Source organism: Gastrolobium bilobum, unplaced genomic scaffold, assembly GCF_033153095.1.
Source record: "Gastrolobium bilobum isolate Gb01-03AN ecotype WA unplaced genomic scaffold, APGP_CSIRO_Gbil_v1 utg27505, whole genome shotgun sequence".
In the NCBI taxonomy this organism is placed as follows: domain Eukaryota; kingdom Viridiplantae; phylum Streptophyta; class Magnoliopsida; order Fabales; family Fabaceae; genus Gastrolobium; species Gastrolobium bilobum.
The window spans coordinates 193370-213952 of record NW_026898864.1 but is presented as its reverse complement, the minus strand read 5'-3'; the positions used below and the strand labels follow the sequence as shown (position 1 = coordinate 213952).

Genomic DNA, 20583 nt, shown 5'->3' with positions numbered 1-20583 from the left:
GTCCTTTTTCTTAAATTGAAAATTTTGTATGACATTTTTACCCTTATTGTTTTGCTCATTTCCCTCTTTATCCTGATTTTTTTTCTATTTTTGGACAAGGTACATATGCAAGAGAGGGAAAGACAAAGAGGAAATGTAAGAGAAAAAATTAGGATTATAAAGGATAATTATGGATCGTTAGATTTAATTGTAATCTAACGACAATGAGATTGATTATAAAAGTAATAAACTTATTTGATGGTAAGTACAACCGTCCCCTAAAATAATTGGTTAAGAGAATTTAAAATTATTCACAGTTCGAAAAAGTAATAACTACTTTTATTAATTCCGAGAGTGTAATCGTAAATTATTCAAATTCGAAGAGGTTCCTAAAGATTTTGTTTCCGATTGAAAAGATGTATTGATACACGCGTTTGTTTTTCTTTAGAAAAAAATCTGAACATTAAAGTTATATTATTTTCTTGAATAGAATGAAAATTATATGATTTTAAATTGTTAAAAAGAAATGATTGAAATTCTATTTAAAAAAACTTTACCATAGATAAAGATTCGTATAAATGACCAATATCTATCTATAAAAGGTATAATATAAAATAATGAATTGTCGTTTGAATTTGAATAACCGAGGATGAAAATTGAAAATCTTTCCCGCTAATTATCATTATTGTTCATCAAATGGTCTTGATTATCATATAATGATGGGGTAAAAAAAGGTTTGAATCGTGAAAGCCAAAGGATTAAGAAAAACTCAGGAGGAGAAGAGATGATGATAAGCGACCCATGGCACGTGCGAGGGTGTGGGTCCCACTCATATTAAATTTTCAGATAAGATAGAGAATTCAGGGGTATATATATGGAAAGTAAAGTAAGGTATCATTTTTATATATAGTTTGTTATTTATTATTCATTTTGCAATTTCCATATACAAAGATATGAATATGTATTTGTCTTTGTCAACAACTAGGCTAGGGTTCCCAGTGGGCACTCCCCTCCTCAAAATCAAAGGAGTACAAACAAGACTTGATTCCTCTATAAACTCCGTTTGTCACTTGCGATTTACGAGCGGGAAACGGCGGCCATAGCAATACTTGCTAGTCGTTTTCTTTCCCCCTTTCTTTCCGTTTCGCGTTTTGGATTAGACCCTCTCTCTCTCTCTCTCCCTCTCTCTCCCATTCTCTCTCTCTCTCTCTCTCTCTCTGTGTCGTTCACTGCTTTATCTTAAAGGCAAAGCGAAAACCGTTCTCTCTCTGAGACTGAGAATCGGATCCTGTGGTTGGTATTTTGAATTTCTCCGCGAGATGGACGAGACCTTGCTCGACGATATCATCCGGAGGCTTGTTTCGGCGAAGAACGGTAGAACCACAAAGCAGGTGCAGCTTACGGAGTCCGAAATCAAACAGCTCTGTGCTTCCTCCAAAGAGATCTTTCTCAGTCAGCCCAATCTTCTCGAGCTCGAAGCTCCTATCAAGATTTGTGGTCAATTCTCTTTTTTTATTTATTTATTTAATGATTTCCAATTAATCATAACCGTGCCTGTTTGTGCCGGTAACAAATCATGCATGGCGACGTTTCCGTATATCATTTCCTGTGCTTGCTTGGTTCCTTTTTTTTTTTTTTAACCTAGTGCTAATTGTGAATTGTGATGTGAGAATTCTTTAATTGAATTGAATATAAACCGTTGACATATCTCACATGCAATTCTGTTGATTTTTCATTTTTACATTTAGCTGTTGAGTTGTTGAGAGACCGCTACACAATTCCTTGTGATTTAAGGTGGACAGCTATTGATTATACTTATTTACATGGAATATTATTGAAATTTATGAACCTCCTGAATTGCCAACCTATTTAGTGAACAAATTGGTCTTGGTATAAAAATAAAGCTTTTAGTTATACCTCTTGGAAAACTTCTTTGGTGTCTTGATTTTGCTGTGGGGCTTTAGGTAGGTGCTGCCGAAGTGAGGATTGTTGTTTGGTTTTCTTAGGACGATTCAGTGGACAGGTAGGAGAGTGGGAGAGGGCAGAGGGAAGTGTGGTCATGGTACTACTACTTATGAGATAATCAAATACATGTGCACAATTGTTAACTCTTCATTTACGTGGAATTGTGTGTCGAGAGTCTATATAAATGAATAAACTGTTTGGATGCCTTGTTGGAAAGACTCAATGGCTTCTACTCCAATAGGCACATTGCTAGTTGCACGATACAATTTCCAATATGTTTGTTGTTTATCTATCCATGTATTAAAAGCGCAAATCGGGACTCATGAAGCACCGAGGCTAGATGACAGAAGGGGTCAGTGCTTTTTGGTGTTTTAGGCAAGCTCCCTTCTGTCAGGCATACGCTGCATTGTGATTTATGATTCAGGCAAGTCACTTGCCTTAGTGACATTTTCATGGTGTGATACTCAGTTTAATAATTGTATAAAATCTTAAAGCCTACCCATCTAACATGCAAGCCTTGTCATGAATTTAAATTTTTATGTCTGCTGTGGCGGCTGCCACATTTATTTTGTTTGTAAAATCTATATATACTTCAGAGCCTGATGTCAACTTATTATCATGCTTTTTCACTTGAACGTTTTTTTCAGTTTTATTTTAATATGAATGTTATGCTTGAGTAGTTGATTTATGGAAACACATGTTAAAATTGCTAAACTTTTCACTGTTTTCTGCCTGTTAACTTTAATGCCTTGCTTTAGTCAAGTCTGTGTCTTTTGGCGTCAGGCCTTAAAAACCCTTGAGCCTTAAGGTGGTCTTTTGCTTCAGACCATCTTGTTATCAATAAATGTTAAATAGTGAGTGACTTCTGTTTTAAATAATTCATTTGCAGGAGATGTTCATGGCCAGTTTTCAGATCTTTTAAGGTTGTTTGAATATGGAGGATACCCACCTGAAGCTAATTATTTATTTCTTGGTGATTATGTTGATCGTGGTAAGCAGAGCATAGAGACAATATGCCTACTCCTTGCGTACAAGATCAAATACAAGGAGAACTTCTTTCTTCTCAGGGGCAACCATGAATGTGCCTCCATCAATCGTATATATGGTTTCTATGATGAGTGCAAGAGGAGGTTTAATGTTCGGCTCTGGAAGACATTTACCGATTGCTTTAATTGTCTACCAGTGGCTGCTCTGATAGATGAGAAGATCCTTTGCATGCATGGTGGACTGTCTCCTGATCTTAAAAACTTGGATCAGATAAGGAATATAGCTCGCCCTATCGATGTGCCAGATCATGGCCTTCTCTGTGACCTGCTATGGTCTGATCCTGATAAAGATCTTGATGGGTGGGGAGAAAATGACCGAGGAGTGTCATTTACATTTGGGGCTGACAAGGTTGTTGAATTTCTTGAACAACATGATCTCGATCTGATTTGCAGAGCTCATCAGGTAGTGAAACCTGAAGTTTGGTTGATTTTAATTGTTTTATAGTTCCTTCTGGATTGATCATCCATGGCTATAGATGGTATCTTTTGCTAGTTTGTTTGCACTTCTATTCATAAATACTAGAGTTGGGCATACTTGATGTGTTTGCAATTTATTGATCATTACTCAAATTATTAGGTGAAAATTAATCACAAATCTTTGAATAGATTTATAATGATGACTGAGAATCTAAGGAAAAAGAGAGAGACAGGATGGATATGAATAAGACAAAAATTGGGTTTTGAACACCCAGATTAATTTATATTATAACTCTAGAGAATTCATTATTTTTAATGCATACGACGGAATGTGGTTTTCTCGTAATGCTTGTGCTTTTCTCTTTCCTTTCTGTATAACCAACTTTGACACCTCTTAAATATAAGATATTTTCTGTTTATGTCTAATCGATGATCCTTTCTTTAGGTGCCTGTCTTTGCTGATGTAATTGTATTTTGTATCATGTCTTTGTCTGTCTATGCTGATCCTTTTGCTTAGCTCATGGGTCTTTATTTTTTTAATTAATTAGTGAATCTCATATGATATTTTCCTTTTAAACTTTGGGCTTTGTGATTCAGGTCGTAGAAGATGGATATGAGTTTTTCGCAAAGCGTCAGCTGGTGACAATATTCTCTGCACCAAATTACTGTGGCGAATTTGATAATGCTGGTGCTATGATGAGTGTGGATGACACCTTGACATGCTCTTTCCAGATACTTAAATCTTCTGATAAGAAAGGCAAAGTTGGATTTGGCAGCAACACATCTAGACCGGGAACTCCACCCCATAAGGTAAAAATATGGGAATTAATTTTATGCATACACTTGTTCCTTAACACTTGAGCATTTCTATATATGTATGTCGTTCTATGTATTTGTATTTTTGAATGCAAATATGCAGAAACTCGAGTTACAATCAAGAAGGTAAAAGTATCATAATTTTAACTAGTATTAGCAAATGTGGCGTTTGATCTATATGTATCACTTTAAATAACATTAAAATACAACTGTAGTACCAAATGTTTTTGTTGCACATATATATATCAATGAATTTGTGTGGATTTATGAGTATTATTTTAAGTAACATTAAAATACAACTGGTAATCTCAAAGTTTAATGCTTCAAACTTACATCATCAGGGAGATTTTATGATAGCCGAGTCAATGCTTTGAGTCCTCGTTAAAATTTAAAACCCATTTGTGGTGTTCCCGTTCAAGCTTGCTGTCCAAAAGAGATTCAAACCTCCCGGGGCTTTACCCATTACAAACCACAATTATACTATACTCTTAAACCAAATATCCATTTTTTTGCATGGCCATCCAACTCTGAGAGCTTAGAGCAGCAACCTATATAGTGCAGAGCCTGTGTTCTTAGGGGCATGAGAGAGAAGTGACTTGCTCTTTGGGGAAATTCTCTTCACGAGGTTTACACCTTCATGTGGTCAAGGAGTTCTGGTGTTTGTTGATATTCAAGTTCACCGAAGTTTTCTCCCAATGTTGAATAGAGAAAGGTGAAGGGAAAGGAGTCACACCTTTTGTATACGGTGTTTACTCAATTTTCTAGGTTTTGTTTTTTGTATTTGAATTTGCTGTAACATCTATTGGTTTTGTGGTATGAAAAACTCTAGAAAATTTACTTGCTGCCTTCTTTTGATCCAATCACATGCTACATATATTTTCTGAATTTTACTAAGTTCTGGTCCTCTTAACCTTTTGTTCCAGGGTGGGAAGGTTTAATTAACATACCCGACCTATATAACTATGTGGTCTGTGAGCTGGATGGAGGCTTTCATTCTCATTCTCCATATTAGGTCAAAGGCTTATCATTCTGCTGCCTGGCATGTTTCTCAAGATATAATGCCATGGCGCTTTCATTGGCAACGATTACTAAAGACAGTGTAACAAGGGACAAGGCACTTTTTATCGTGCGACTTCGATTGACCCCCTTCCCCTTGTTTTTTACTTTCTTCTTTCTAATAGTTTTTTTTTTTTTTTTTTTTTTTTTCTTTTCTCCTTTTTTTTCTTAATGAACAATGGAAATTTAAACTTATCAAGGGGAAATCCTGAATTTCTATTTTGTTATGGTGTTGCGATAATTTTTATAATTGCATCAACTTTTATGCTGAGTGTGCCAGCCCATAAAAAGAAGAAATATATGATGATCGTACATATACTCCGTTTCTCACCGTACAATACAATATTGTAGAGTTATAAACGTTAAAAATAAAGCAGGGTAATGAGGATGCACTCAGGTAAGCAGTAACTTGTACGAGGTTACTAAAGGCTAATACAGTCCGTTCTGTGGTGTTTCTCATCGATTTATGACTTAGAATGTTATAGTTTGTTAGTTATTTGTTAAGATTTTTTATTTTATTATTTTCTGAATTGTTGGGTTATTTAAGTAGTGGGTAGTTAATTGAATTTTAACTTTCCTAAAGAATAGGTCATAGATATTAGTGGAGCCTATCTACTGTTAGTGAGCAGTTATTTTTTAAGTTGTCTTGTATTATCTATTTAAACCTTTAGGTATTTGAATAAAAGTATCAGAGCCTATCTACTGTTAGTGGGCAGTTATTTTTTAAGTTGTCTTGTATTATCTATTTAAACTTTTAGGTATTTGAATAAAAGTATCAGATTAGAAAAGTATCTCAAAAGGCACTTGTGCAAGAGGTCAGGCTTCCTCATTAAAGCCATTTGAGGTCAGGCTTCCTCAATAAAGTCATTTCCATTTTTATTTATTGTGTCCGTAACAATTGGTATCAAAGTTCAGGCATGGACAAACGCTTTCAGAAATTGGAAGACGCAGTTCAGTCTTTGTCGGAGCAATTCAAGGAGATGTTCACCCAATTCTCCAACAGATTGGATGTCTTGGTGGCTAATCGGCCCAACATCCTCTCGTATGCTATTGAGCTGGAAAAACCATATGAAGCCCACAATCAGAAGATCATCTTTACTGCTCAGAATATGCGACAGACCATAATAGTCAGCAACACCAAGGGTTCATCTTTATCCACTCCCACCAGCGGTGCTGCATCTTTTGGCAGTGGCGCCTCCTCCACCGGTTCGACTCTCGACGCATTCACTCTTGGCCATCGCTGCAAACAATTGTTCACCATCCAAGCAGTGACAAAAGAGAGCGACAATGAGACGGTGTTTGACGAAAGTGAAGGAGAAGCGGATATTGAAGATGATTCAATTACTTGATGTTAAATTTACTCTTGAGGACAAGAGTTATTTTTAGGGGGAGAGAATGTTAAGATTTTTTATTTTATTATTTTCTGAATTGTTGGGTTATTTAAGTAGTGGGTAGTTAATTGAATTTTAACTTTCCTAAAGAATAGGTCATAGATATTAGTGGAGCCTATCTACTGTTAATGGGCAGTTATTTTTTAAGTTGTCTTGTATTATCTATTTAAACCTTTAGGTATTTGAATAAAAGTATCAGATCAGATTAGAAAAGTATCTCAAAAGGCACTTGTGCAAGAGGTCAGGCTTCCTCAGTAAAGTCATTTGAGGTCAGGCTTTCTAAACAAAGTCAAATTCTCATTTTTATTTGTTGTGTCCGTAACAATATTAATGTGTGATTTCAACGTGAAAATTACCATACTTTTGTTATATTTAATTTTTCTTTTTTTTTTAACATGATTTAATGTGTTTATTGATTTTTGAATGGATCTAGTGATTTTTTTTACTAATTATTATTGAATCTTGTTGAATTTTACTGAAAATTTTGCTATATTTGTTTAACTATTTTACTCTTGAATTATAGAAAGATTGTTTTTGAAAGAATGTATGTGTTTGAACAAAATTTATATTTATTGTGAGTCTTCGTATTTGATAATTGTGATCATTGAGTAAAATATTCATTGCGATCAAAATCACTAGTTTCGACTTCAAATTTTAGATACATAATTATGTTAAAAATTTGATGAGGATAATCAACAAGACAAATGATTCACACTTAAATTATGTCAAACATGAGTTAAGTGAATTATGTCAAATCTAATTTTTTTTATACAGTAAATCTAGAACTTTAATGCATTAGGTGTATGAATTCTTTTATTGTTGGGATATTCAAGTGTGATGAGTCCCACATTGGTTGGTAATGTGTTAAGTGAAGAGTATATAAGTGGAAGGACCCATGAACCCAATGCCTTAAGATTTTGGGTTGAGATGTGGTATCGGACTCACTTGGTGTACTTGGAGTAGCTTAGCTCATTGGTGGTGGCCCCCGTCACGGGCTTCCCCTGGACCCGCCTGACAGTGGTATCAGAGCCGGGTTGTGCTCGAGCTAGCCTGTGATTGGCTAGGGGGCGGGTTGAGTACTTGGGCAAGGAGTACTCAGTTGAGTGGGATCAAATCAATGGTGGGTTTCACACTTGAGGGGGAGATTGTTGGGATATTCAAGTGTGATGAGTCTCACATTGGTTGGTAATGAGCTAAGTGAAGAGTATATAAGTGAAAGGACCCATGAACCCAATGCCTTAAGGTTTTGGGTTGAGACATGGTGTCGGATTCACTTGCTACGGTTGGTGTAGCCTTAGCTCATTGGTGGTGGCCCCCCGCCACGGGCTTCCCCCTAGACCCGCCTGACAGTGGCGTAACCAATTGAGACTTTTTCACTCAATTATTCACAGTTAAATTCCTTAATAATGATCGATAAATTGATAGAAAAAATCAAAAGAAAAAATAAGCAATCACATTGTAATACTTTAAGGTTAAAATTATACTTATATATATGGAATTTTATTTTCTGATGTGGTTGGAGATAAGTATCTCTTACCATAGACATATGATGTGGGGGGTTCACCACCTATTAAGAAAAAATGTTATGGCACAATCTTTTATGTGATAAGAGTATGAAATAATTATCTTATATAAAAAATGAGAATGATATATATATATATATATATGGTAAAATCTTTTCTGCAGCCACTTTACGTACAACAATGACAAGTGTATGGTTATGATTCCTCATGTTTAATGCTTTCATCCTTTGTATGGTTATGATTTCCTGCATTTAATACTTTCAAGTATATATATGGCAAGTATTTGATTGCTGCACGTACAGCCGCTGCAGAAATATAAACCCCTATATATATATATATATATATGTATATAGGGGTAGGATATTCTTACACCGGTGTAAGAGTTAGAAGTCTTACACTCAATCTTGAACATTGATCCTCTTGTATTCAATGACTCACATTACTAAAAAATTTAAGCCCTTAGATATAAGTGGGATCAACGGACAATATTGAGAGTGTAACTTACACTGGTGTAAAATGATCCTGACCCATATATATATATATATATATATATATATATATATATATATATATATATATATATATATATACTTCATCAGATTTGATAGAAAAAATATATATATATACTTTGTATAGCTTTCCATATGAATATGATAAACCAAAGAAACCGAAAGTTATTTAGGTTCAAATGATTAGTGCCGTTTAGGGTTACTTTGAACCAAATTATATTTCATGATTTATAAATTTCAAAAGTAGACCCAATTAATGAATTTGTGCACCACCTTTTTTTTTTGAGACAAGATGATTTCAGTTCTAACATTTTACATGATTTGGTTAGGAATGCTATTTTTCAATATCTACTCATAATATTTGGTATCTATATTTTATACAAGTATTATTTTTAAATTCTAGTTAAAATAATAATTCACATATGAATAAACTCCACTTTATACAGTTTACACACCCACACACATATATTAAAAAAAAAATTAATCACATTTGTTTCAATAAAGTCAAGTGAAAAATGTGAATCAAGCGTAAAAAGCCCTTTGATTCAAACCGAAACTTGTTAATAGCAATTCGCAAACCGGAGTGACTGAGTGTATGTGTATGTGTATGTGTGTGTGTGTTCTTTAAGAAATGAAATGCAGGGAGTGAATAGAGAACCTGATTCTCAATGAAGTGCAGATCCGTTGCGTGCATATGGTCAGGCACGCCTTTCCCTCACAGAGTGACCGCCGTTGCCGCTTTAACTGAACCACCATCACCAGCCTTTTACACCGCCGGATCCGATGGTTCTATCATCTGGTGGACCCTTTCCCATTCAAATTCAAATTCCAACTCCACTTCCACCCCGGTATTTCCCCTTTTTATTTCTATTCTCCAATCTTTTATTCTTTCAATTAAGAAATTACGATTTCTCTTCAATAAGATTGAACTTGATTTTGCAGCAAGTTAAAGCGGTGGGGATGTTGTGTGGTCACGCAGCACCCATCACTGATCTTGGAATCTGTTGTCCCGTCGCAGCTGAAGAAGAAAACGGTTATCTTTCAAGTAAAAGTAATTTCAGTGCGTTGATAAGTGCATGTTGTGATGGGTTTTTGTGTGTGTGGAGTAAAAGCAGTGGTCATTGCCGATGCAGGAGGAAATTGCCGCCTTGGGTGGGCACTCCGCGTATAATTCGAACTCTGCATTCAACACCAAGATATGTGTGTATTGCTTGCTCTTCTTTCGTGGACAATTCTGTCAATTCCATTGAAGAAAATGAAGGCCTAATGGATACTAATGAAACTCTGTCCAGGAAGCCCCCTAAATGCACTATCCTTATTGTGGACACATATTCACTTTCCATTACTCAAACTGTCTTTCATGGAAATCTATCCATTGGTCCTATCAAGTTTATGTCACTTGTATTAGCAGATGATGATGATGATGGAAAGAGGCATTCGGTGTTTGTGGCTGATTCAGTTGGGAAGCAGCAGATGGTTCCGATACCGGAGGATCCTCGTGATTGCGGGGAAAGCTTGACAAGTTCAAACATGGATAAATCTCAGTTGGAAAGTTCTTTAATATCTGAGGGATTGAGTGGTGTTGAACAAATTATTTCAGTTTTAACCTACCGGAACTTTGTTGCTTTTATATTGAAAAATCGCTGCATATTTAGGTTATTGTCTGGTGATACTAAAATTGGAGAGGTTTCTTTTGTGGACAATCTCTGCTGTTTGGATGGGCTTTCTACTCAAGCACATGTTATTGGTGGGATGTTTCTTGAAAGTGATGATGTGGGGAATGAATGCGGCAACTTGATTCCAGTACATTTTGTTGTGTGGAATAATAGAGGTTCTGCAATTATCTATAAAATATCGTATCAGAATGATGTTTTTCAATGTGAACCTCATTATGAGGTTCCTGCTTCTCATTATGAGCCTGATACGAGGTTATCTGTTTTTTTCCTACAAGTAAATCAATATCTTGTGTGCATCAAGTCAGTTTGCTTTCATTATGAGGAACCTTTACTATGGAGACCTCATGTCACAATTTGGTCTCTGCATCATTTTGATGATAAACCTGGTAAATTGTACCGTCAATGCAAAATGATCAGTTGTGGTATATCTTTTACCAACTGGTTTGAGAAGTCTACTCAGCTCAAGGGACTGGATGGTCTAGAGACTAAATCAACTTTTGGGGAAAACCCAAGTTCTAATGATATAGACAACATACATGTGGATAGCATAAGTAATCATTATGCTTACAAGGGGCAGATGGTTTCTTCTTCCATGATTATCTCTGAGAATCTCTTTACTCCTTATGCGGTTGTATATGGTTTTTTAAGTGGAGAAATAGAGGTTGTAAGATTTGATCTGTTTCAAGGGATTTGCTTGGATGGTGCAAGTTCCAATCCTAATGAAAAGTCAACTACGTGCAAACAGTACTTCTCAGGACACACAGGTGCTGTACTTTGTTTAGCAGCCCATCAAATGATGGGTAGTGGCAAAAGCTGTTCTTTTAAACGGGTTTTGTTGTCTGGAAGTACGGATTGCACTATTCGTATATGGGATCTTGACTCTGGCAGTCTTATTATGGTAATGCATCATCATGTAGCTGCAGTGCGTCAAATTATTCTTCCTCCATCTTTGAATGGACATTCTTGGAGTGACTGCTTCCTTTCAGTTGGAGAGGATGCATGTGTTGCTCTTGTTTCTCTTGAGACTCTGCGGGTGGAGAGAATGTTTCCTGGACACATGAACTATCCTTCAAAAGTTGTATGGGATGGAGTAAGAGGTTATATTGCCTGTCTCTGTCAAATGCATTATGGAACTTCCGATGCTACTGATTTACTTTACATTTGGGATGTAAAGACAGGTTCCCGCGAGCGAGTCCTACGTGGGACAGCTGCACATTCAATGTTTGATCATTTTTGTAAAAGCATCAGCTTGAATTCTATATCTGGCAGATTGCTGAATGGAAATACATCAGTCTCTTCATTACTTCTTCCAATAGTTGATGATGCAAGGTTCTCTAACTCCCCCTTAAGTCTCTCAGAGAACTCGCTTTCCTCATCAAGGTCATCGCCAAGTATTTCAAATATGATGGAGCTGGATTCTTCCAAAACAAATGCAGGTAAAGGAAATTTAGCAAAACCAAGTTCATCCTCTCTGTTTGGTCTCTTAAGTAACAAGCTTCCTGTCAAATGCTCTTGCCCATTCCCTGGGGTTGTGTCTCTGAGTTTTGATCTTGCATCATTGATGTTCTCTTATCAAAAGAATGAGTCCATGGAAAATGGTGGTGGCAAGCCAGTAAATATCAGTTCGAAGCAGCAGGGAGTTCAAGAGCAAAATCCCAGCATCCATAATCCAGAATCTTTAGAGGGGCAAGACTGGGTTAGCCTATTTGAAGAATATTTACTTCGATATAGCTTGTCATTTTTACATTTGTGGGGTGTAGACAGTGAGCTCGATAATTTGCTGATAAGTGACATGAAGCTGAGGAGACCAGATAATTTTATTGTAGCTTCAGGTCTGCAGGGGGATAAAGGGTCAATGACATTGACATTTCCTGATCTGAGTGCTACTCTTGAGGTAATTTGGATTGTATGTTGGGACCTATTTACTTTCATGTCTCATTTCAATAGTTCCTGAGACATTAAAAACCACATTTCAGCTCTGGAAATCATCATCTGAGTTTTGTGCAATGAGGTCATTGACGATGGTATCCCTTGCCCAACGTTTAATTAGCTTGTCTCACTCTGGTTCAGCAGCCAGCAGGTATAGTGGCAATTGCATTAATAGAAGAAAACAAAACCTGCACAAATCAGGTTATTTGTACACTTCAACATTTACGTTTTGGGTCTAGTGCTCAGTATATTTTATGTTTTATGGGTGGGTTCTTGATATTCTTTGAGCCTAGCTGAGTTTTGAAATATTACTTGCAACATATTAGTATTCTTTCATAAATAGAAAAACTATTAAGAAAGATGAAAAGAATAAAAAAGAAAAAGAAAAATGCCCAATTTAGCTTGGCCACCTAGATATTTTGTATCTATCTGTCCAGCTGGTTAGTGAAATAATTAAATTTGATGTTTTAGTAGATCTGCTGAATAAAAAATATTTAGTATGTGCAGGCCAGATAACAAAGTAGGTTTTCCATGTCTGGTTCTTGTGATGCTTGCAAAGATTCTCTGCAGTTGTTTATCTTGTGGATTCCCCCCCTACTAATTTGACTTTAACCGCTTGGATAATGGTGTTTCTGTGTGGTTCCCCAATTTGAATTCCCTTTTCTGCTTTAATTCTGAATTCTTTAATTTGTAAATTAATTCTTCTCACTTTCTTTGACAAAATGCATTCAGTTAGAAAAGATGTGCTAATGATTGATAGTATCATGTGCAGTGCTTTAGCAGCATTCTATACCCGGAATTTCATGGAAAGTTTTCCAGATATGAAGCCACCTTCATTACAGGTTGTAATTGTGAAAGTGCTTTTGTAGTTTTGTAATTTTAATCCCAATTTATTTTACACATGTTCCTATGTTTTTCGTGAGCCCCTGGGGAATGCATGATAAACTGGTATGCATCATACTGGTTCTGACTTACATTGTTCTGAACTTGATTTTAACCAACCAAACTGAGTTTACAGAGTATTTTGTTGATGGCATTTCCCCCACTTCCACAATTTCAGTAATAAGAAAAACTTGCTCTGGCCTGTGTGACTAGTCGTAGTTATGAAAATTTTCTCATGATATGTAATTATATATGATAATTATGCATTAGTTTCTATTAGTTGACATAATAGCTGTAATTTAGTCTCCATGCTGTTGCGTGGGTCTACATACACCATTTACCTAATTAGAGGTGTATTTGTTTCTTGATTAGAGACCTTTGTGTCAGTATATTAGCCACTTTTCTGTGTCTTAAAATTTAATGATTTATTTCTTTGGCGATATCTGTTCATCAATCTTGCTTTTTTATTCAATTAGAATTTCTTGCAAAACGTGTTTTCTATTGTATTGCTGTACAGATTAGGAAATGCGTATCACTTGGTTTCATTTCTCAAAGAGGAAATAAGCTGCTAATCCTAAAACTATATAGTTTAGAAATTGTTGAAAGGAAAAAAGTTATTTTGGGCCAAGATATGAGTGCAGTTATTTGATGCCAACAGCTAGGTTATTCAAAAATAATGCCATATGTGTACCCTAATGGGAAAAGACTTTGGTTGTTGTTGTTGTTGTATATGTATTTGACATGTATCAGGTACAGGTACAGTTAGGTAATTTGGGGTACATCTTGGTGGCACAATTCACAATTCCTGTCCCCCTCCACATAAAAACGCAGCATTTTGCTTCAAAATTCCCTAAAATATAAATTGAGGCAGTTGGGGGGAATGGGTTAACCGAGGGAGAAAACTCATATTTGCATGGCCTTCAGAGTTTGATCATGCCTCTCTCGTATCTGTCTTAAATTTCCTCATGACCTCAAACTTTAGTTTTTCCTTTTATTGGTAAACAAATTATTCATTGGGCATTGAATCTTGTACATTATGTGTTTCTTGGAAAAAGCTCCTTTAAAGTGAGTTTGTCTCTAAAGTTAAGGTTGCATCCACCCTTAAATTTTAATGGATTAAGATCATGATGCAATTTAAATTTATCAAGGGTGGATACACCCTTACTTCTCACTTTAGATGAGCTTTGTCCATGTTTCTTGCGTGTTTGAGATAGCTTAAAATCTGGCAGTCTAGTTCATACTCTTTGCTGCAGCATAACATTTTACTAAAGTATTTTTTATTTCATTGCTTCATATGATAATATTACCGGAATGATCAATTCCATTGCTTGACTTGTATTGTACTTTATATTATGGGTGGTTGACAATGTTTATGAATTGTGTTATCAAAATACTTGCCAATTACTTGATATGAAGTGCTGAAGACTATCCTCTTTTTACAGCTCTTGGTGGCATTTTGGCAAGATGAAAGTGAACATGTACGTATGGCCGCACGCTCTATATTTCATTGTGCCGCCTCTCATGCTATTCCACTACCTCTATGCAACTCAAAACCTATTGAGCCAACTAATACAATTCCACAAACTGGAAGCAGAGACAAACATCTGAGAGATACGGCAGTAGAAAGCATATCTCCTATGGCAGAAAATCAAGGAATTTCCCAAGATGAGGAATCCAGGATACTTGCTTGGCTAGAATCATTTGAAGTACAAGATTGGATTTCTTGTGTTGGTGGAACAAGTCAGGATGCGATGACATCTCACATTATTGTTGCTGCTGCACTCGCTATCTGGTACCCTAGTCTTGTAAAACCAAGTCTTGCCACTCTGGTTGTTCATCCATTAATGAAGTTAGCTATGGCCATGAATGAGAAGTACAGCTCCACTGCTGCCGAGCTCCTTGCAGAGGGCATGGAGAGTACATGGAAAAAATGCATTGTTTCAGAGATACCTCATCTGATTGGGGATATTTTTTTCCAAGTAGAGTTGAGTGGCCCATCTTCCAAGTCAATGACAGAAATTTCAGCTTCATCATTTTCTATTAAACAGACTTTGGTTGAGGTTCTTCTACCAAGTTTAGCTATGGCTGATATACCAGGTTTTTTGACTGTGATCGAAAGCCAAATTTGGTCTACTGCATCTGATTCACCTATCCACATGGTGTCCTTGTTGACTCTTATAAGGATTATGCGTGGTTCTCCAAGAAATTTGGCTCAGTATCTCGACAAGGTTTGTAAAGCCGCTTGTTATAGACCTTTCGGATAGATTCATCTTGCCGTTTCTAGATCTGGGCTGATATAATCACCAGAATCATGTTTTTGGTTCAATATCTACTTCCAGATGTTCATTTATGTATTTTTCTTTTCATTTCTTTTTATTTTTTTATTTTTGTTTGCAATTGTCATTTGTTAGATGTGAATCCTTGAAAAACATTAGCATTTCTTATACTGGACTAGTTCCTTTAGGTGAATGATTTTTGTTTGTAGAGAATTATATTGGAAGAATGATTAATGATACTTTATTATTTGAAATTTGGCCTTTTTTAAAAGAAAATAAAATAAAATATGAGTATTTTATCTTTTGATCTCAGATGTTCATTTGTAATATACTAATGTTGACAGGTAGAACTATTTAGTATTTATGCCTTGCAAACTGAATCTTGTCTGTATCTGTTATGACCGGAATTCCTAATGGGGGCAACCTGCAACTTGGGAAGTATATTCTCACAGGAATATGCCCAAGGCAGTAGTTAGATCAGTTGAGGGCATTAATTAGGGGCCCAGGTTAGTTAGCAGCTGTTAACGAGGTGGATATGCTGTTAGAAATTTAGGAGGGAAGCCTAAACAGTTGTATATAAGGGAGACACTCCCTATTGATAGATACTTTTGGGGAAATTGTTGTAAACTGAGGTATTGCTTGGTGTGAAGGGAGAATTCCATTGTAAGAGTTCATCTCTTGTATTCTTTCGTTTCTATTAATCAAGAACATCATTCTTTCCTCTCCCTTTCTCCCATCTTCCCATCTTTCCTTGTCTTATTACTGTAATTCACTTGCCTCTCGGAACTCAGAGCCATAACAATATCTTTTTATCAGTTCTTCATTTTGATATAAGTGTGTTTTTGTACTTTCTTATAAAGAAGTTCCCAGTCTTGGTTCTCTCTTTACTCATTGCTGTTATTCTCTATTCCTGGTGGTTGGGAGTTGAGTGATACTCTCTTTTTGGGGGCTATCTTGTTTTTGTTCTGAATCATGCTTAGCTTAGGATCTGCTAGTAGTCTTCTCCGCCCCTTAAGTTTTAAATTACATACTTCTTAGTTGTTTTTGAAACATGAAAGCATGAATTTTTGTGACAGTTGGTCAGATCTGCAGGTGGTCAACTTCATTTTACAGACTATAGATCCTAGCAACTCAGTTATGCGGAAAGCATGTTTCCAGAGTTCAATGACAACTTTCAAGGAAGTTGTACGTGTATATCCTATGGTTGCTGTCAATGAATCATGGACCAGACTGGCAGTTGGAGATGTGATTGGAGAAATTAACAACGCAAGCATTAGGGTTTATGATATGCAAAGGTATCAGGATATACACTTTAACTTTTGAATTCAGAATGGATATATGCTGGCAACGTGTAAATACCCTCCCATTGATAGTTCTGTCTCACACATGTACTTGAGAGAAGGGCACAAACTTGATTTTGTTTCATCTGTGTTATAAGCTGGGTGAAAAGGCAAAAAGAATTAAAATCATTGGATGGAACTGGAAAATTAAATTTTGGAGGGAAAAAATAACAATATTGAGGATATAGTAGTACAAAAATGTGGAGGCCCTATACGTACCACTTAGTTTCCCCGTTGATTGTATCTTAAATAGCTGAATGGTTATTTTCTGTTTTGATAATTGTATTCTTCAAGGTCATATAATCAATTCACGTTCAGAAAATATTGGAGAAAATTACCAGACCACATACATTCAGAGACATTTGTAAATCACAACTCTTCTGTATTAAGGAATATCTCAGTGTAATTTTGTTTAGGGTTTTGCCGTCTCCATTTACCCCCACAAAAAAAAATGTGTATTGATCGGTAGGCCATGGATGATATAGATTTTTTTTTTTTTTTAACTTATTATTTTGTAGAACTTTAGGTTTGGATGAAATGAATTAAGAATTTATTGTTGACCTGACCTACTTTTCCAGTTCATAAGATAATGGCATTTATAACCTGTGTTTCCTCTCTCTTTCCCTTCCCTTATATTCTTCCCTTCTGAAATCTCTGATTCAAATTGTTCTCTGCTTGTGTTTCTTCTCTTTGTGATAACTGAAGAGATAATAATTTTCTAAAATGGAGAGCCTTAATTTTTTATGCAGTGTGACAATGATAAAGGTTTTGGATGCAAGTGGACCTCCTGGACTTCCTAGTCTGCTCACAGCAGCAGCATCGGGAACAATGTTAACTACGGCAATTTCAGCGCTGAGCTTTTCACCAAATGGAGAGGTACCAACCAATTGTTGATGAAAATCTTGATTGCTTGGTGTTTCTTGTTATGATCTAGTTGGTAGGTTTTGGATTAGCCAACCAAATAATGATATAAAAATTTGGTCTTATATTCCTATCTTGTGAACATTTGTGTTTTATAGTTCAGAATCTTAGTTACATTAGGTAAACTATATACCCTGAGATTTCTGTGACCTAAATAATGGGCTGTGGTTGCTGGATTCAGACCATATGTTGCTGTCTTGCTGATTACTCGTGCTTTTGTTGACAATGATAATGTGAGTAATAAAGTCAGTTTTGAGAAATACTTGAGACTACTGATAACATAAGAAGAGTAATGGCGAATCCTTACAATTTACTTCCTTACAGTTTTATGGCTCCCACCCGTAATTGGTTCACTATATTTTGTATGATTTAACATGGCTCCCACTCGTGCTTTTGTTGACAATGATAATGTGAGTAATAAAGTCAGTTTTGAGAAATACTTGAGACTACTGATAACATAAGAAGAGTAATGGCGAATCCCTACAATTTACTTCCTTACAGTTTTATGGCTCCCACCCGCAATTGGTTCATTATATTTTGTATGATTTAACATAGCTTTCCATATTGGTTTCATCATACTTGATTGGACCAATTTAAACCAGATGACAAGCTTTATGGACTCCTGTTTCCTATATTGTACTTTCTACTCCCTATAATTCCCCCTTACAAAGAAATTGGTTCAGAATATTGTTTGGTAAAAATCAGTAAATCTCTCTTAGTAAGCTAACGAATCTTCCATTTCCATTCAAAGTTTATTTATAATTGCTTTTATTTTCTGTTTGCCACTCATAATAATTGTATCAACAAAACTCCCTACGGCTCTGTGCATCTCCCCACTTTATACCAAATATTTTGTTTCTCTTTATCTGTGGGTTTATTTGCCATGGGATTGGTGCTTTCTGCAAGTATCTCGAACTGATAATTCTTTCCCTCCTACACCTTTAAACATTTTTCGCTGACAGGGGCTGGTTGCTTTTTCTGAACATGGGCTAATGATTAGATGGTGGTCACTGGGATCCTTCTGGTGGGAGAAACTGAGCCGGAACTTTGTTCCTGTCCAGTGCACCAAACTAATCTTTGTTCCTCCTTGGGAGGGATTCTCACCTAATACATCCAGGTCAAGCATAATGGCCAACATTTTTGAAAATGACAGGCAGTTGAACTTTCAGGTAATTTTCTTTTCTTTTCTTCTTTTTTTCTTTTTTTCAGACATAAAACTAATTTATGTCTAGTGAGTGAAACTAGAACTTGATCTTCAGCAGAAACTGAGGCCTGAGGGCAGATGCAACGAGTCATATAAACTTCTCTTTAACAGGAAAATTCAATTTCTAAGTTGGAAAATCATTAGTTTAAACTCAGCAAATGATGAAAGCCTGATAGAAAACGTGCAAAGCTACACTGAATTGGTTAAACTGCATGAATATAAATGAAAAAAAAAATCTCGTGCCACCTAGTGTAAATAGCTTGAGATGAAAGCTTCGCTACTTTCCACCATCTTTCATTACGGGTTATTAGGTCATCTATTATTTCCATAAATCTATTTCTCCTTATGCGTAATGACCCCAAAATTTCTTTTTGTAGGATAATGGTATGGATTCAAATAATGGGGACAGTTTGAAACAATTGCTTCATAATCTGGACCTCTCTTATCGACTGGAATGGGTTGGTGAACGGAAAGTTCTTCTTACAAGGCATGGTCATGAATTGGGCACTTTTCAGTTATAAGCATCAACTAGTGCTGAATCTTTAAAATTCTTGCTGGAAAATTTCATTGATTTAACAATTTTAGTTGAGGCTGTATCATGAAACGACCCTTTAGCATGTATAGCAGGTCATACTAGCAGCAGAAGATTTTTAATCTGGTCATACTAGCATACTAGTTGAGGAAGGTATTCATTGGAGCGCTTACAGTTCGAACCGCCTTCGCGAGGATTTATAGAGATCAGCACAGATGGATTTCTCTTCGGGAAGTCCTTTAAAAAGGAATGTTTTGGTTGGTACCAAGAGCCAATTGGATGGTCTTTGTACGACACAAAATAAATTTGGCTATATTTTTGGTAAAATAGTGAGAAAAAGTAGAACAAGGGGGCCTTACAGTATAGGAACTGTTAGCAACTTATTTATCGTTGGGGACCAAATAATCACAAAATTGTCCACTCTGATTGATTATTTGGTGACAATCTATGAATAAGTTAAATAGTTTCTGAAGTCTACAAAGAATAATAGGGAAAGAGTAGTCCAAGTAAGCAAGTAGAGAGGATTGTGTAGTTTTTTTATTTTATTTTTTATTTTTTATTTTTTATTTATAAATATTTCGTTGGAGATAATTACAGAAGTCAATTGTGTTTTTCTTAAAATTTGTACAGAACCTTGGCTTTGATGTAGTTTATTTGAGCATTGTCTGTTTTTCTGATGATCACATTGAGATCATGCCCAATATAATATTGATTGAACAAAAGGAAAGCAACGAAACAAGCAGGTGGGCCATTACTACGCATGGTAGATTTGTATAGAAATAAGAAATCTATTGTTTAATAATATGCTTCTACTTTCTTCAGAGGGCAAGTTGAATTACTATATTATTTCTGAAATAGTACGAAGAATAGCGATCTTTCTGTGCTCCACCGAAATTCAATTTAAGATTTTTGAAACCAGTGAGTTTTTACGTGGAACCACATGAAAAAGCAGATTAAATTATACAAGAATAGTTAGAAAGGAAGATATATATATATATATATATATATATATATATATATATATATGAGAAATACAAGTCTCATGTTATAGGAGACTTGTTATTTCATGCCATAGATACAAAGTATATGGGATCCATTCTTTTAAAAAAAGTAAAAAAAAA

The 20583-nt window shown here is 35.7% G+C and overlaps 2 protein-coding genes across 4 annotated transcripts; both read left to right on the top strand.

Annotated features, from left to right (window-relative positions):
- The first annotated feature begins 932 nt into the window (after positions 1-932).
- On the top strand, positions 933-5500 carry LOC133284759 (serine/threonine-protein phosphatase PP1). The gene is made up of 4 exons (XM_061481824.1): positions 933-1476; positions 2834-3393; positions 4005-4217; positions 5147-5500. Exons 1-4 carry the CDS (start codon positions 1299-1301, stop codon positions 5159-5161), a joined length of 966 nt encoding a protein of 321 aa, XP_061337808.1. The 5' UTR covers positions 933-1298; the 3' UTR covers positions 5162-5500.
- Positions 5501-9294: 3794 nt separating this feature from the next.
- On the top strand, positions 9295-20055 carry LOC133284767 (uncharacterized). Of its 3 annotated transcripts, XM_061481841.1 has the most exons (9): positions 9295-9550; positions 9645-12272; positions 12355-12458; positions 13080-13149; positions 14632-15417; positions 16558-16760; positions 17555-17681; positions 18689-18895; positions 19308-20055. In XM_061481841.1, exons 1-9 carry the CDS (start codon positions 9371-9373, stop codon positions 19449-19451), a joined length of 4449 nt encoding a protein of 1482 aa, XP_061337825.1. In that variant the 5' UTR covers positions 9295-9370; the 3' UTR covers positions 19452-20055. The 3 variants fall into 3 exon arrangements, with proteins under 3 accessions (XP_061337825.1, XP_061337827.1, XP_061337826.1); XM_061481843.1 differs by lacking the exons at positions 17555-17681; positions 18689-18895; positions 19308-20055 and having other exon boundaries at positions 16550-16706; XM_061481842.1 differs by lacking the exons at positions 17555-17681; positions 18689-18895; positions 19308-20055 and having other exon boundaries at positions 16542-16706.
- Positions 20056-20583: the final 528 nt, after the last annotated feature.

Bases quoted from the DNA above. Each gene is read 5' to 3' on its own strand.
- LOC133284759 (XM_061481824.1), top strand. From the start codon at position 1,299: ATGGACGAGACCTTGCTCGACGATATCATCCGGAGGCTTGTTTCGGCG. The intron at 1,477-2,833 runs GTCAATTCTCTT...ATTCATTTGCAG, and splicing joins AGCTCCTATCAAGATTTGTG to GAGATGTTCATGGCCAGTTT. The intron at 3,394-4,004 runs GTAGTGAAACCT...TTTGTGATTCAG, and splicing joins TGATTTGCAGAGCTCATCAG to GTCGTAGAAGATGGATATGA.
- LOC133284767 (XM_061481841.1), top strand. From the start codon at position 9,371: ATGAAGTGCAGATCCGTTGCGTGCATATGGTCAGGCACGCCTTTCCCT. The intron at 12,459-13,079 runs GTATAGTGGCAA...TATCATGTGCAG, and splicing joins TCTGGTTCAGCAGCCAGCAG to TGCTTTAGCAGCATTCTATA. The intron at 15,418-16,557 runs GTTTGTAAAGCC...TCAGATCTGCAG, and splicing joins TGGCTCAGTATCTCGACAAG to GTGGTCAACTTCATTTTACA.